Source organism: Mytilus edulis, chromosome 2 (genome assembly GCF_963676685.1).
Source record: "Mytilus edulis chromosome 2, xbMytEdul2.2, whole genome shotgun sequence".
Classification (NCBI taxonomy): domain Eukaryota; kingdom Metazoa; phylum Mollusca; class Bivalvia; order Mytilida; family Mytilidae; genus Mytilus; species Mytilus edulis.
In genome coordinates, this window is record NC_092345.1 from 27,166,512 (window position 1) to 27,184,599 (window position 18,088).

An 18,088-nucleotide genomic window follows, 5' to 3' on the forward strand; every position below is an offset into this window, starting at 1 on the left:
GTCTTTTAACGATTAAATAATCACCCAATCAGCATAAAGATTGTTCAATATTGTTTTAGTGTTGTATAAAATTTAGAAAGGAAATGAGGAATGTGTCAAAAAGACAACAATCCGACCATAGGGCAGACAACAGCCGAAGGCCACCGATGGGTCTTCAATGTAGCGAAAAACTTCCGCACTCGTAGGTGTCCTTCAGCTGACCCCTTAAAAAATATGTATACTAGTACAATGATAATGGACGTCATATTAAACTCAGAATTATACCCAACTAAAATTAAAAATCATACAAGACTAACAAAGGCCAGAGGCTCCTGACTTGGGACAGGCGCAAAAATGCGGCGGGGTTACACATGTTTATGAGATCTCAACCTTCCCCCTATACCTCTAGCCAATGTAGAAAAGTAAACGCATAACAATACGCACGTTAAAATTCAGTTCAAGAGAAGTCCGAATCCGATGTCAGAAGATGTAACAAAAGAAAATAAATAAAATGACAATAATACATAAATAACAATAGATTATGGTAATTTTTTAACTCTTGTCTTTCATTTGGGCTTATATACTAATAGTATACAGAAGGTTTATATGCCTTTTGAACTCTCTTTTTTTAAGGTGGTACCCAAAACCTTGACTAATATTAATTTGGTTCGTTTAGTTTTCATAAAATTTTGACATTTTTTTCTTTGACCCTTTGACAAAAATATAAAAAAAAATTAAAAATTTAAACCAACCACTTAATCAGAAAATTTTCGTTGGTTATAATGCATTTTGACAAACTATAATTTTGATCAATGTTTAGCTGATTTTTACAGAGTTATCTCCCTTTAGTGTTAGGTAACACCTTAAATATTTTTTTAAAGTGCTTTAGGTTATAAACACAATGTTAACTGCTATACCGCTGTACCCACATTTTTGACAATTTTGTCTGTTATGGTTGTTTGTTTTGCTTAATTTTTCTAACATAATATTGCGACTGGCATTAGCTAGCTATAACATGTATAAATATAGGTTTAATCTTCAAATTTCTATTCTTTACAATTTGAATTTTCCTTGGAATTCGTTTCTTCTTCTATTTAACTTTTTCTCGTATATTTTTTTTTGCAAGCATCCATATTTAACATAATGGCAATACATATTTTTAGCTATCTGGCAACAGATACGGTTCATGTAAAGACAATCTCTAATGCCTATAATTAGAGCAAAAATCGAACTGAAGTATATTTGGTGAGTATTTTATATAATAAAACAGCAAATAAACCGAATGAACAAGTCAGAGAATAATGAAGGACAAAAACTAAAATAACACCAGGCAAATATGAATTGATATGTCGGGTATTACAATAATCAAAAGAATATTGCGGAAAAAAATACGAGGGAAATTGCTCAACGGTTTATTAAAAATGGTCAGAACCATTGCAAATGAATACTGAATTAAAGATATAATATGTACAAACCATTTTGTTGAGATTTCCTTGAAGATTAATTGTATCGAATATTGCAACACGTTCATATGAACTCAAGACGTTAACTAATGCAATACCATTCTTGCTCTTCAATGGAAAACCATCAATTGTCCAAGTCACACTGTACTGAACATCTGTCCTTAATGTGGAAGTAAGGATCGAACAATTAAATTTTACTTTTCTGTCACTGCCAACATATGGTACCCCAAGACTTGCATTCAATTTTTCATTACAAGCTGAAAAGTAAATTGTTTGTGCGCAATTCAAAAACAAATAGTATGTGATACGAAAATGGAGAGGGGGTTCGCACAAAAATTTAAAGAGTTACACAATTTGTTTTTGTCTGAATTGACGTTAAAAATTAATAAATAAAATTATTTGGTAAAATAACTTTTTCTACTGTATCGGAATAATTTTGTTATCGCACAGTCGGAAAAACGATAACAAAAATATAGATATATAAAATTCCATGAAAACGGATAAAATCGAACGTTATCAACCAATGGAACGCAATAAAACCTTTGAACATATTCCTGAATTGGTACAAAAATTTTCTGAAGGAAATGTTCGGTTAAACCTGTTTTTAAAGCTTTTTTAACCTTTAGCATGTATGACGGTTGTTTAATATGACATCCAGATTTTGACCTAATACATCCGTTCTCTTTTAGTTAAGTGTTGTGTGTACTGTTGTTCGTCTGTTTATCTTTTTTTTTTAACATGGCGCTGTCAGATTTTTTTAAGCATATGAATTTGAATGTTCAATCGTAATTATTCGCATCTCCTACGCACTCGGCATCACGGAGATAGAGAAAAAACTGATCGATTCGAATTAGAAATAATGTGTCCGGGTCATTCGTCTCAACTCGACCGATTCCGTAGCGGATTCTACCGAGGATTGCCGAATGGTGTCCGGGTAAGTTTTTATGTCTCCCTGTAGAATGTTACATTGGGAAATAGTACGGGAAAAGCCGTCTCACAGCGTCAGTCTTGTACATAGCAGGGAGATAATTTTCATATCACATTTACATAACATGTTCACCCCTTGAATATGCACATTTATAGCTGACTATGCGGTATGGGCTTTGCTCATTGTTGAAGGCCGTATGGTGACCTTTAGTTGTTAATGTCTGTTTCATTTTGGTCTTTTGTGGATAGTTGTCTCATTGGCAATCATACCACATCTTCTTTTTTATATACATCAGTTTACGGCTGGACGTATAGCGTCCGTCTACACCATAATCATCACCATCATAATCACCATAGTCTTATATTGACAATATTCAAGTAAGAAACTCTAGCAGACATAATAGGTTCGAAAAACTAAGAATTCTCTTATCCCAGGCATAGATTATATTGTCATATTTGGCACAACCCTTTAGAATTTAGGATCCTCAATGCATTTCAACTTTGTACTTGTTTGGCTTTATAACTATTTTGATATAAGCGTCACTGATGAGTCTTATGTAGACGCAACGCGCGTCTGGCGTACTAAGTTATAATCCTGGTACCTTTGATAACCACTGATGTGGAAAAAAATTGGATCCACAAGCCAAAACTATGTAAACATACATTACTGACAATTATCATAGTTGACTCAAAAATTCAAACAAATAAACAAATTAATGCAACATAGACCCTTACAAAACATGCAAAAAGTTATTGAAGTTATAGTAAATTTGACAAAACAAGTGTATTAGTAAAATATTGATAAAGACGCGAATAAAATATGTGTGGTCGATAACACATACCGTATAAAAAAAACATATCCTTGATAGAATACAAATTATAGTGTAAAATAAGATATTGTGAGATGGACGAAATTGACCTTTAGCGATCGTATTGAATTTTGATGTTCAAAAAATAGGCACATAAAACATATTTATTTACTGGCCACTTTAGTTTGGGATTGATTGTAATTACAAAATTCTAATGCGACTGAAAAATGTTTTAGGTTAAGATAAACAATACTTTTACCTGACGTAGCCGTGCGTAAAATGTATTTCAACGTTTCTCTTCGAAAAATGATTTCTTTAATGGAATACAACATCTTTGGTGATCATTTAAGTTACTTCACACATTTATGCACGTTATGATTTAATCAAACATATCAAAAGCATATTAACCAGTTTGAAAGTAAACTAATTATAACATAATACAATCAGATAGCGTAAGAATTAATAACAAAGAGAGGGCCACCTCATGACAAGTAATTGGGGGTAAACTGGGTAGGGTGAACATTGACATATATTTAAAGTTTATTTTAGCTGAGACTACTATAACACTATAGTGTTATAACACTATAGTGTTATAGTAGTCTCAGATTTTAGCAATAACGAAGAAAAATTATTGACTTTATACAGTGAATTCACCCTTTTAAGACGCTTATTGTTTCACAAATACATGAATACAAAGTAAAAACATTTCTTAAAAGATAACAAAAATATCATTCTAATTGCTATAGTGGCATTGCCATAAAGTGAGTTAAAATGCAGCGAAGCATAGCAAACATCGAATTCCCTCGCAAAATTGGCAATTGTTATCATTTTGTTTTTTTTAAAATAAACATGTCTACCCTTTCCAAAAATCCCATATTTTATTGGTTGTCTTATAGGTGTAATACCACCAATTCATAGTACGTTACATCCAGTTGCATACAAAAAGGGTAGAAAAATAATACACCCTTGAAATCAATGGTGGTATTACCTTATATCCTCCTTTCAATTATTTCAAACAACGTCACATTTCACTTACATCTCATAAAGTCCCTTGCCCAATCCCCATGTTTGCTTTCTTAAATATCCGTCTTTACATATTCAGGGTTAAATGATGATCCATTTTTGCTTTCTTTAATATCCGTCTTTACATATTCAGGCTTAAATGATGATCCATTTTTGAATACCTATGCATTTGTGTTTAAACATCTTTGATGTGTAGTATATGCATATAGAAACTACATATTAATCAGATAAACAGCATATTTTGTTTTATGAACGTTAATTTAAACTATAAATATTAAATAGCTGATCTTGTCAATATACGTCATATACGGTCCTTGAATGTTGTGTAATGTATGAAGGAATATTAGTTACATAGTGTGCTTGTGACCTAAGACGGTATAAATGGGGTCAGTAAATTCCAGAATTTACTGACCCCATATATATCGTATTACTACTTCCATTGATCCTACAAAAACAGATGCCAACACTATCAATTTGATAGGTTTAAATGTGTTTTATGAATTCATATAAATCTTAATCATCAATTTCTTCGTCTGTTGAAACCCTTTTTTTTTTCTTAGTACCGTTTTGTTCTTACAAAGGGACTGAACACCACTACAAACCGTGTATGAAACAAGCCCCGCATCCTTTCTAACCTAATTTGGAATAACAAGGGACGTAACATCACTACTAACCGTGTATGAAATAAGCCCCGCCTCCCTACTAACCTAATATGAAATATACACGGTCTCCAGGCAGGCGCTTTTAATCAATCATATTCTAAGAAATGTATAGCAGGTTATATAATAGTGTATTTTGCATGTGGGAACAGTGTTACGTTTTTTTTTTAATAGAAGTTAAAAGTTAGTTTTTTGTAATATCCTTATTTGTTGGTTTTATTTGTAATCGCACTCTTTTCATGTAAATAAGATGTACTATTTGTATTTGTGAATGGTGCAATGTATAGTAATGTGATTTTATTTTTCACAAATCTAACACTTTACGATACATACGAATCATGTTGTTACACAGATCACTTGTACAACATTGTGTTCCGTCGTCTTCTGCTAAACATTGCTGAAATATTGAAACTGGCTTCAATTTTATCTAGAATAGCCTGATGTCTAGCGATAAAAACGATGTAATTGTTTAGGTACAAATAAAACACTTGAAACTGTAAAATATTTAAAGGCGATATACTACATACAGCAATACGCACTTAAACGCGCTTGTGGAGTACTAAATTATAATCCTGGTACTTTTGATAACTTCTACACCACTGGGTCGATGCCACTGCTGGTGGACGTTTCGTCTCCGAGGGTATCACCAGCCCAGTAGTTTACACTCCGGTGTTGACATGAATATTAATAATGTGGTCATTTTTCGAAATTTCCTGTTTACAAAACTATGAATTTTTCGAAACACTAAGGATTTTCTTATCCAAGGCATAGATTACCATAGCCGTATTTGGCACAACTTTTTGGAATTTTAGATCCTCAATGCTCTTCAACTTTTTACCTGTTTGGCTTTATAAATATTTTGATATGAGCGTCACTGATGAGTCTTATGTAGACGAAACGCGCGTCTGGCGTACTAAATTATAATCCTGGTACCTTTGATAACTTTTAATGTATTGCTGTATGTTTAAATATTCTATAATTGGTAGAGGTATAAGGGACGGTGAAAAATCACATGTTTAACCTAACAGTATCAGTCCCTTGACAAGAACCTCTGGCATTTGTCTTGTATGTAGTTTTATTTAGTTCAGTACATGTTTCGGAGTTTAGTGTAACGTTCATTTTGTCTTCTTTTAGGGATCAGCTGAAGACCGCTTCTGAGTGTGGATTTTTCACGCTGTGTTGAAGTTCCGTTGGTGGCCTGTTGGTGTTTAATGCACTTCGGTCTGAATTTTGTCTCTTTCGCGTTTTCACCGTTTCCATTCTCAATTATAGTGTACCACTGCAGTGTCTTATTATGGTTAAAAACTGCTTATTTAAATAGATGTTCTAAAATTTTAAGACATTATTATTCGAATGACATTCGAAGTCTTGTATATGCTCTTTTGACGGATTGTCTCTTTGCCATATTCCCCGTTTACACACTAAATTCAATTTCAAGTACGTTTCAGAATGTTTTAAGATATATAGCCCTGTGAATTACAGAAAAACAAGACAAATCAGCTTACATCTCTGCTTCCACAGCCTGTCTGGTATAACGTTCTTCTTGATAACTGGTTTACAATTTCCCGAGTTACACATCCCTGAAGGAAATCGAATGTACAAACATTAAAGCATCGTCAAATGAATGCAAGAATTGACTACAGTTCTTGTGATATTAAGAACAATTCATCGCCATATATAGACGTTGTAAACATATTGTGTCTGTCATACATGAATAACGTGTAAACAACGTATGGTTTTCTTTTCGTTCAATTGGTTGATAAAGTATAATGTTGGTTTTTGCTAGTTTTATGAATTTCGCCTTTTAGAGAAGTTGAGTTGAGTTCGTTACTTTTGTTAATACTTTTGTATGCTTTAAAGTTTTAATTGTTTGATACTTTTATGAAAGTTACAGAATTAACTAAAACATACTCCCTTTGTGGAATATATCTCACAATGTAGTTGAATACACAGCATTTATAGAATTTCTGACGCCATATTTTCAATTTGTAAAACAAATACGGAGTTAATTTTTATTCTTAATTTAGCCCTACATTATTAAGAGATAGAAGACCTTTCAGTAGTACTAAACTGCAACAACAAAAGAACACTTCTTGATTTTCAGTGTCAAATTACTTTTTATGTAACCAATAAGGCAAGATGAACATTGTAAACAAATCACACGTTACATTGAATACAAGAACAATTGTTACAACTATTTTGTGCATAACCTTTAATACTTGTTTAGCAATTACCTGACCGGAAGCACATAATCTTATTTGTCGACAACTGTCTGGTTGTTCTTCCTGACTACAAGCAAAACAAATCGTTCCTCCATATTTATTTAGAGCTACAACATATAAATATTTCATTAATTTGCATTAAAAACTTTAAAAAAAAACAAAAAAAAAAACAACATCAATTCAAAGCAAATTATGCTATCGACCTTGCATGATAGAATTTTGTAAAATGCACATAATTCATAAGATTTGATTTTAAATAATACACTTGACATACGTTGACAAATATAGAAACATTAAAGATAAATATTGAGACGGCGGAGACTTTGTTGATTATTCCAACAACCATAGCTTCGACACAATGGAAGTAAGTCAAAATAAAGTACTAGATATTTATGTTAATTCTGTAATTATGAGTCTTTTGTAGACAAAACGCGCGTCTGGTGTAAATTCAAAATTTAGTCCTGGTATCTATGATGAATTTATTTATCTAATACAGATTCTTATTCTATTTTTTAAATATATCTTCAGTATTACTCCGGAATGAAAAGAGATATAAATAATCCAGAGGCTAAAGAAGTATGATATGTAATGTGTTATCAAGGTTGAATTGAATCATGCTTCTTGTCTATATACCAGCTTTGATTATTTGGAATATATTCTAAGTTTCACTTCTTCTTACTACATTTGTATAAACTTCAAGATTTACCTGTATTTTTTTAAAGCCGGTTTTTTTTTCTAAAGTGAATATTTTCGAAGGGTTAAATATTACGCAGTGGTGACTTGCCATGGCTTTGTTTGGACTTGTTTGTTTGTTTTTTTTTTTGGCCTTGAATGTTTGTCGCTTATATTTTATTAACTGTGCATTTGCATTCAGATATCGCAGATCAAATTTATTCGTTTATAGTGTATTAATGTACGTTTTTTTGATTGAGTAAAGCCAACCAATTGATATTTTATTGTGTGTTTTCCTATGTTGTGATGTTATGCTATTGTTTCAGAAAAAGGGAGAAGGTTTGGATCCATTAAAACGTTTAATCCCGCTGCAAATGTTTGCACCTGTCCTAACTCAGGAATCTGATGTACAGTAGTTGTCGTTTGTTTATGTAATTTATACGTGTTTCTCGTTTCTCGTTGTTTTTTTTATATATATAGATTAGACCGTTGGTTTCCCCGTTTGAATGGTTTTACACTAATATTTTGGGGCCCTGTATAGCTTGTTGTTCAGTGTGAGCCGTGTTGAAGGCCGTACACTGACCTATAATGGTTCAGTTTTTTTTTTAAATTGTTATTTGGATGGAGAGTTGTCTCATTGGCACTCACACCACATCTTCCTATATCTGTTGAAATGTCAGCAATTAAAAATACGGAAGACATCAATACACCTGTCGGAACACCTCTAGAGAGACAAAGTAACAAAAACAATCTTATGGTTTCTTCGACTTGATGGTATATGTATTTTTGTTTTCGTCAACGTGGTGAATGGGATGGAAACTCTAAACTCTGAAACTCAGCATGAACACTGCATTAGACATATAAATTATTACAATTGGTAATATTTTAATAATTTTTTTTGGTCATTTTTCAGAAGGCGTTTAACATACAAAATGCAAAGTTTTCGGATCTGTAGTCCTTGATGAAAATGACAAGTAGTATTCTGAAAAGAACATCTTATTGTCTTTAAACGATATGTTTTGTCATCATTCATCAGTCAAATCTAAGAATAAAATAAGAATAATTCGACACAAATAAGCGAAACATGTCCAGAAAGGGCAATACACATTTTTCACCAACAGATGGGTGTCATTGCAGTATGTCAAAAGCCTTCTTGTCCTGAGTCAAAATCAGAAGAAGCCAGCTGAAGGACGACTCCGGGTGCGGGAATTTCTCGCTGCATTGAAGACCTGTTGGGGATCTTCTGTTGTTGTATGTTCTATGGTCGGGTTGTTGTCTCGTTGACACATTCCCCATTTCCATTCTCAAATTTATGGCTGACTGACAAACTATAATAGTTTATCAACACAAAGTTCGCTAAATAACAAAAACACAAAACAGAAAAGACACCAAACACGTTTAATAGAATTTCATTTCTAACAACTTTTTTGTATAATTCTTTTAGCTATGAAATCTGACCAACCACGTTATAACTGATGTCCATGCCTTTGAAGACAATCTATGTTTACGAAGATTGTTAATGGAGAGAAACAACAAACAAGAGCTTTAACAAACAAAACGGAAACAACAACCAGATACTAACGAATTATGTCTCGAATTATATCACAAACGTTACTTCAGTGCGATGTTCCTTACTTACAGGCTACATTTTGCAGGTCTTTGATACCAATTAACAATCATTTAATTTCGGATGTAACGCGTCTTCTGATTGGCTGGCGTTATTTTTGTATCTGCCCATAGACATAATTAAGTCATGTGATCGTGACATCATCAACGTTTTTTCATTGTTTTCTCCGGTTTAAAATAGAATTTAGAATTAAATTATAAGAAATAACTGTAATATTTTTTCTCTCTATTCGAAATAACATAAAAAATGTGGTACACGCGGGTTATTCAGTGTGCACCACATTTTGTATGTTATTTCTTCATAGACAGTATACTCATATATTACAGTCATTCCTTAATTTAAAAAAAAAGTCGATATTTAGATTTGAGTTTTATTAAGCATACAAATGCAAGTGCTGGTCATTAAAAAGTTATTGTTGATTATGAAAGCAGATTGAATCGTCTTTAAGATAATAGCGAAATCTCAATGCAGATTTTGCCATAGGAACCATTTATTATATTTATTATTCACAGGTAAGCAGCGCGTTTAAGGAGAAAAATAATCAGTGGCCTAAAAACTACATCGAATGCTACAACATAATCTTACTAAGAAATAAATTAAATATCCTCAATCGTTGAAATATTTTGTCTTAATCTTTGACTTTTGTGTTATTACATTTGTAGTGATTTCCAATATTTCACTCACTTGGCGCACCACACAGGCCTTCTACGTTGCAGACGTTTTGCCCACTGCAACAAGCATGACACAATGATGTATCTCCAAGATCACGTTTATTGTAAAGTGCTAAATTCCCATGTTCCACGTTCGTTCGTTTATTGATTTCCAGTGTTTTTCGTCTACCAATAGCTACATCACTGCATTGCTGCAAGATTACAATTGCATAATAATAATGATATTTATTCATACTCGATTACTTAGTTAATGCATCTGAATTACAAAAAAAATGTTTTGAATTCATCTGTACGCCTTTTATGAAATGCATTGTTATTAAATGAAGTATATGAAGCGCAATATCTAAAGAGAAATAAAGGTCAACGTACACTCAGACACACAACAGTCGATAGAACAAAACACAAACAAAACTAAAGACTAAAGCAACACGCACATATTCAAAGCATGAGGATGATATCTGAGGTTTTTTTTTTTTCGGAAGAAAAATGACAACCTGCTCTTTTTGAGGTAAAACATGTTTACATTATTACCGTTAGTAATTTGTTTACTCACAGTAACGTCTTTGCATCCTAATTTGTAGTAAATTCGTCCCTCGATCGTCTGGAACTTTTCAAGGTAACAATTCTTTAAATAAAAATAGGGTAGAGTTGGAATTTTTCAGTCGATCTGAATAATATCCTTGCAAGTCTGAATTCAAATAATAGTACCTAAATTTGTTTCGTAAGTTGTTTTTTTTTTTTTTTAGAAACATGTGGCAAAATTTGGGGTAATTTGCTAATTTGCATAGCGGCCATTTTGCCTTATCATGACAGCAGCCATTACAATAGGATTATATAAGCCCCTTAAATAAAAATGCCAATATGTCAATACCTATCTCGATGAAAAATTTGTTCGCATATAGGTGAATTGTACATGTTTTTAGGCTTCTGTCCGTGTACAAATGGACATTGTTTACTATATATACTCTGAAATCTTTCGGCCTTTTTAGTTTAAAAATAAAATGACGGAAAATCGTAAAATAGCAAGATTCAAAACAGAAATACAAATGCAAGAAGATATACACCTTATCGCTAATCCCGGCGAATAGCGATAAGGTGTATTGTTCATGTTTTTTTCGCATATAGGGAAACACCTTGTAGGTTGAATTTAAAAGTTAAATAACTTTTAACTTACCTGCTTTCTTAAGTTTTCGGCCAAATTCTTTTAAATACATGATGAGTTCAACCTTCCCATTTCGTAAAAAGTCTAATTTTAAGCATTTTCTCTTATAATTACACAGCATTTTTATATTTATCCGCCAAAGGAAGTTTTTAAGGGAGCTACCATTTGATTTTTATGGGGGGGCTAGGATGAAAAATTTTGTCCTGCATTTTTTTTTAGCTGTAATCTCTGTCCTGCCTTTTTATTTTTCACTCTGTTTGGTCCTGCTTTTTTTTTTTAGTTTATCTTGACTTTTTTTTACCTAAATTGTCGTCCTGACTTTTTTTTTTGGCAATTGTGTCATCCTGCCTTTTTTTTTTACTCAAAACTCCTATCCTGCCTATTTTTTTCAAATTTCATCCTAGCCCCCCCATAAAAATCAAATGGTAGCTCCCTAAAGATACATTAGTTGTAGATACATGACGGAAAAGGACGTGATTATCCGCAAATCTAAAATAAATTATATTTTCAATCTTAAGCTAAGGGAGGTAATTTGATCAAAAGGGACAAAGTCACGTGGTGCAAATCCTTCGATTTTGACATATGAATAACAACTTACAATTGTCCTTAATATAAGAAGTAAAACAGTTTCTGGAAAAATAATTGTTTTTGAATCCAAATATATTATATTACATTTTTTGTGATGTGCTATTAGACAGAAAATAAAATCCTTTATAAATAATTTCAAATTGTTTAGCAATAAGTAATTTCAATTTCGTACAAACATTATGTCATCTTACGTCAAAGTTCGTGATATGACCGATAACACATTTTTTAAACTTAAAACTACATTTTAAACTTATTAAAGTAAATAACCTGTTGGTTAGGACATCTGACAACATGAGTACAATCTTGCGGGAGAGCCACGTGGTCACAGTATAGACACAGGTTATTTACAGCACTAGATTTGTGTACCATGAAGATGGACGCCAAAAGAATAAACCTTTTAAAATAGAAGTCATAATCCATGTAGGCATCAAAAATTGAGTATGGTAATGGGGAATTTTCAAAGAGACAACAACCCGACCAAAGAGCTGAAATGCATTGTATATCTATTACTACATACATTGAATATATACATCTTAATACTAAAATTGAGAATGGAAATGGGGAATATGCCAAAGAGACAACAACCCGACCATAGAAAAAAACAACAGCAGAAGGTCACCAACAGGTCTTCAATGTAGCGAGAAATTCCCGCACCCGGAGGCGTCCTTCAGCTGGCCCCTAAACAAATATATGCTAGTTCAGTGATAATGAACGCCATACTAATTTCCAAATTGTACACAAGAAACTAAAATTAAAAATAATACAAGACTAACAAAGGCCAGAGGCTCCTGACTTGGGACAGGCGCAAAAATGCGGCGGGGTTAAACATGTTTGTGAGATCTCAACCCTCCCCTATACCTCTAGCCAATGTAGAAAAGTAAACGCATAACAATACGCACATTAAAATTCAGTTCAAGAGAAGTCCGAGTCTGATGTCAGAAGATGTAACCAAAGAAAATAAACAAAATGACAATAATACATAAATAACAACAGACTACTAGCAGTTAACTGACATGCCAGCTCCAGACTTCAATTAAACTGACTGAAAGATTATGATTTCATCATATGAACACCAGGCACAATCCTTCCCGTTAGGGGTTTAGTATCATACCATCATAACATATATGAGAAGATCATAACCCGTGTCATGCCAACAACTGGTTTTTGAATAAATGTGTTTAGTTCCGATGCAAAGACCCTATAAGTGAATCAATATTAACGCCAACATATGCAATCTTTAATGACCTGACAACAGTATCGTAACTATATCCCTTCTTAATAAGTCTATTCAAAGGTTTTGTTAGTTTTTGAGGTGAATACTGACACCTTTGTGCTTTATAAAGAATATTTCCATAAAAATTGGATGTGAAATACCTGAACGTATAAGAAGTCTGCATGTTGAGCTATATTTACGAATGATGTCCTTACACCGATGATAGAATTTAGTAAATGTTTTGACTAGTTTGTGATATCGAAAACCCTGGTGTAATAATTTTTCAGTAATACATAAATTTCTCTCGTTAAAATCTAAAACATTGTTACATACACGAGCGAATCGTACAAGTTGAGATATATAAACACCGTAAGATGGTGACAAGGGAACGTCACCATCTAAAAATGGATAAGTAACGATAGGAAATGAAAAATCATCTCTTTTATCATAAATTTTAGTATTCAGCTTTCCGTTAGTGATATAGATATCAAGATCGAGGAAAGGGCAGTGGTCATTGTTAGTATTAGCTTTATTTAAAGTAAGTTCAACAGGATAAATTTCTTTTATATACATACTGAAGTCGTCATTATTGAGAGCCAAAATATCATCCAAATATCTAAAAGTATTATTAAATGTGTTTATCAGATGTTGTTTCGATGGGTCTTTGCTTATTTTTGTCAGAAATTGTAACTCATAGCAATACAAAAACAGGTCAAATGGGTGGTATGCTATGTTTTGTTTTCAGGAAAGACCAAAACGTCAACACTAAGTTGAGTAATAATACATAGGGGTTATAAAAACCAAAAATGCAACATTACTTAATTATCAAAAAACATGTTTAAATGTTCTTTTTAATTTGACGGTATAATTGGTCCGTCATAATCTTTATTTATATCTCTCGTTAATGACCTAACGTATTCTATAACTGAACCTGCTAAATCGTCAGTTCTCCTTTGGTAACATCAAATACCACATAAAATAAAAAGTTTTTGGTTGGCAAACTCTTTAGTTTTGTATTTCCGTACATTTTGATTGCATCGCATTTATGATTATTTTATAGACAATACGTGTCTAGCATAAGAACATATCAGAATAAGTTTCTTATCACCGTTGCTTGTCTGTTTTTGCCATTTAAATATACATTTTATATAAAATTTGATTATTAATTAAATGGTATAAATATCATTCTAATATGACGTGCTTCTTTCGCTTTGTAAACAACACCGTGATAAAATTCTCGATATATCTATACTTAGCGCAGACTCCACAAATGGCTGTTTAAATATGCCTCCCACGTAAATCCACATGTATCGTAACCTATGTGTAAACGGTTGTGTATTTCGCTGTGTTAACAATTACAATTGAATAAAACCCTACAGAACATTTATTCTGATTCTGACGCATAACAAAAAGAATTTACACATTAGAGAACAGAAAAATGGACAAAAACAAAATAAATTAAAATTCCGCGAAATTCCAGTAATGATTTTGGCGCATGAACGTCATTTCAAAACATGACGTCATACGAATGAAAACGTCAAAGCTGAACGTTTTTCTATTGCGTTTACCTTCTAAACTCGGATACAATTGCATTAATAAATTATTGAGGTAGGTGTTGCTTGTTTTCTGTTCTATTGCATTATTCGCACATTTACTGATTTCAGCAAGTCAACATGGCGGCTCCTGGCCTACAACATGTCAACAGTGAATTTGACGGTAGCTTACGATAAAAAATGTAAATTTAAAATTGCAAATGTTGGATTTACTGAGAAGTAACAAAAGTAATCACATTTTTTTTCTAGCGGTTAGTTAAGAAATCATTCATGCAGGTTTATTAGATTTGTTTTACATTTATCGAACAGTGGGTAAAATAGAACAGCCACACACACGGTATACGGGTCGTTTTCAAAAAATGTCGAATTTTCAGTACACCCATGCTAACTTTTTTATTTCTAATGGAAATTTCAGTTGTAATGGTTTAAATGAAAGCTTGTCGGATTTGTGATTCAGAACATTAATAATAAACACACCTTACATCTATTTTGATAAGATTAAACTGCATTTAAGACCCATTTTGGGAGTATTTGTCTGCGTACAGTGTCAGAAAAACACATTTCAAATGATTTTTTTGCGATTTTCTGATCGCTTTGATATCTGCAAACGGGACTTTTTAAGAACGTTTAATATTACTCTAACGAAACATCGTAGCTTCTATATCATTGTATGTAACATATTATCTACAAACTAAATTGAATCTGCGTACAGGAGGTTCATGTCTTTCCTGTTACCGCTACTTAAATCAGCCGTGAAATTATTCTCCCTATGAATATTGAATCAGTCAGTGTTGATCTCAAAAGTGCAAAGTAATCTTTACATTTAAAACGCCTCGTTTCTTGAACGACAGTGTAGAGAAAAGAAATTTCAAGAAATTTAGTGAAAAAAATATAGCGTACTTTTTTTCATGTCTATGCTGTTACCACCAATTTTGATTAAATACACCAACAGTATACTTGTAAAAAGTGCAATAACGTGTTGGAAACCAAATTCACAATAGAAAAACGTAATCACTTCACCAAAGGGAGTAGTTATATCACAACAGCAATCAAAAACGAAGGAATTTGTCTATCCTGTTATGTCTATCCTGTTACTATGGTTGCTATGGTTACAGTAACAGGATAGACAATTGTAGACAAAAACGTCGTTAATTTTTTTATCTTAACATATAGGTGCAAAACGAATGAAATATTTCGTTGTTTGAAGGCATCTTAAGGTTATAACGTATTATTCTTCCCAATTAAGCATTCGCAGGTGCAATACTGATATCGGTAACAGGATAGACAAAAAGGTAACAGGATAGACTTTTATATAGTAATATATCAGAAACGTACGTTCCTGTTACCAATGAAATATAGAGAAAAGTAAACTAACTTATGAGGGATTTACTTGATGTTGGGCTTATTTGAAAGGGTGAAAAAATGCCGAACAATATAAATTGCTATCTTAGACTTGCATTACTGGTGGTAATTTTTACAACCTTTGAAAACCAATTTTTAGAGGCATTTTTCAGTACAACCTTTTAAATTGGCAAATAATCTATTATATTACAGAATGAATATATATAGAAGTTTATTCTCTTGAAAACCATCTAATTGTCTACGTAAAACAAGCTTAACATTTTATCTAAACCTTTTCTTAATAACCCAAAATTTCTTTTGAAAATGGTAACAGGATAGACAAAATAATGTACCACCGATCAAAAAATGTTTCAACATATTTTTGTATGACATCATTAAGATTGCATCTTTTAATATGTTGTTCTTAAAGTACTGTTTGTTTTGATTTGCTTATGTAGAGGGTTGTTTGAAAAAGTAACTTTTAATATTTTTTTCAATTTCAAAATTCGACATTTTTTGAAAATGACCCATACCCATCATCGCTTCAGTTTTTTAATGATCGTATTTGTCCTATTAGAATCGAAATAATTCATGGAAGCCATAGATTTGTTGTAAATTTACGTACCTAAATTTACACATGGCCTGGGCCGTGATATTCGTTAATTTTGTCCCTCGCTAACGCTCAGGATAAAATTCGAATATCACGGCCCAGGCCATGTGTAAATTTCCAACAAATCTATGGCTTCCATGAATTATTTTTTAATTTAAAATCTGAACTACAAAAAGAGGAGTGAAAAATAAATGATACACAAATTACAAAACAGCTTTTAAGTGACCTTTCTGTATGACAAATATTACAACAATGCAGTGAAAACAAACCGTTAGTTTTTCTCAGCTGAATTGTTTCCCATTTGTCATGTCTGTGTCTTTTATAGCCGTCCATACCGTATGGGTATTCTCATTGTTGAAGGACGTACAGTTGTCTTCAATTGCTCACATTCACTTCATTTTTTCAACTGTGTTGGATAGTTTACTCATTGGCAATCATACCACAATACTAAAATTTGTAACGATCCAACAAAATGACTAAATTTTTCGAATCAAAATGGAGAAGAGCAAAGAACCAATCAAAATCAAATATGATGTAGCGGCCCTGTGATACGCACATTCTTCCAATGATTAGTATTACAATTTGAATATGCGTAATATCTATAAACAGTTACATTTTCTTCTTTGTCAGCTATTCCACACATTATAGTAAACATATGCTACTATGTTGAAAAAGACTACCCCCTTCTGTAGCTTTTAGCCAAATGACAAGCAATGTTTATAAGTTGGCATTGAATATGTTGTTTATAGGCCGTATAAATAATAATGTTATGAACGATTAGCTTAGTTTTAAATCATACATACAATGGCATATCACCAGCTGCCTTCATTTTGTTTATAGTTTATCATGAACTATGCACAAAGTCATGTATCTTATCTCATACAAATCTGGTCTGCAAGTAAAACAAGATAAGGAAATTCGTTCTTTTATTCATTCTTGCTCTTCGATATTTTGAGAGTAAAAATGGATGATACAAAAGAAAATTTTATATAGGAATTTTCAGAACGGTAAAAGGGTATAACACATTTTAAAGTGTATAAATGACAAAAGAGTCCATACACATCGCACGAATATAAAATGTTCTGTTTCAAACTCTTTCAATGTCAAACAAATATATTATATATAAAAAAAGAGTTAAAAACAATCATTCTAGGGCAGTTACTTTAAAAAAAACACTAGACTGAAATAGTTGTCGATGGTTGTCTTACTTTTTGTCTTGTTTTTCGTTTTTACTGTTAGCAGTTTCTCTTTTCAGTCAAGAGAAATATTCTTCATTAAGTGGTCATCAAAAGAAAATATGGTGCAGTTTTTCAGAAATCATGATAAAAAAAGTGGAAACCCATCATCAAATGAGATTTCCGAACACACGTTTGCGACTTTACAAAAGGGGGGGGGGGTAGTTTTCAGTTTTAAATGATGTAGTTTTTTCAAGTAATAAGAACAACGTCCGTCAAAACTTTACAAAATTTATAGAAAATAATGAACAAATATGTATTTATTAATATTATTAATTCGTATATTTTAACAAATTTGATTCGTTTAGGGATATTCACATGTTAAACTATATTT

At 32.2% G+C, this 18,088-nt stretch overlaps 1 protein-coding gene across 2 annotated transcripts in view; it reads right to left on the bottom strand.

Annotated features, from left to right (window-relative positions):
• The window catches only part of LOC139511865 (uncharacterized), a 35,859-nt gene extending 18,450 nt beyond the window's left edge, over window positions 1–17,409 (bottom strand). Inside the window, exons 1-8 of one of the 2 annotated variants that reach the window (XM_071298993.1) lie at window positions 17,323–17,409; window positions 12,070–12,196; window positions 10,606–10,677; window positions 10,066–10,243; window positions 7,095–7,189; window positions 6,366–6,440; window positions 5,194–5,257; window positions 1,455–1,699 (exon numbers count right to left, since the gene is read on the bottom strand). In XM_071298993.1, the coding sequence (XP_071155094.1) occupies window positions 1,455–1,699; window positions 5,194–5,257; window positions 6,366–6,440; window positions 7,095–7,189; window positions 10,066–10,243; window positions 10,606–10,677; window positions 12,070–12,196; window positions 17,323–17,348 (882 nt within the window). In that variant the 5' untranslated portion in view covers window positions 17,349–17,409. The remainder of the gene's footprint in view (window positions 1–1,454; window positions 1,700–5,193; window positions 5,258–6,365; window positions 6,441–7,094; window positions 7,190–10,065; window positions 10,244–10,605; window positions 10,678–12,069; window positions 12,197–17,322) is intronic. The other variant, XM_071298994.1, reaches the window with a different exon arrangement.
• Window positions 17,410–18,088: the final 679 nt, after the last annotated feature.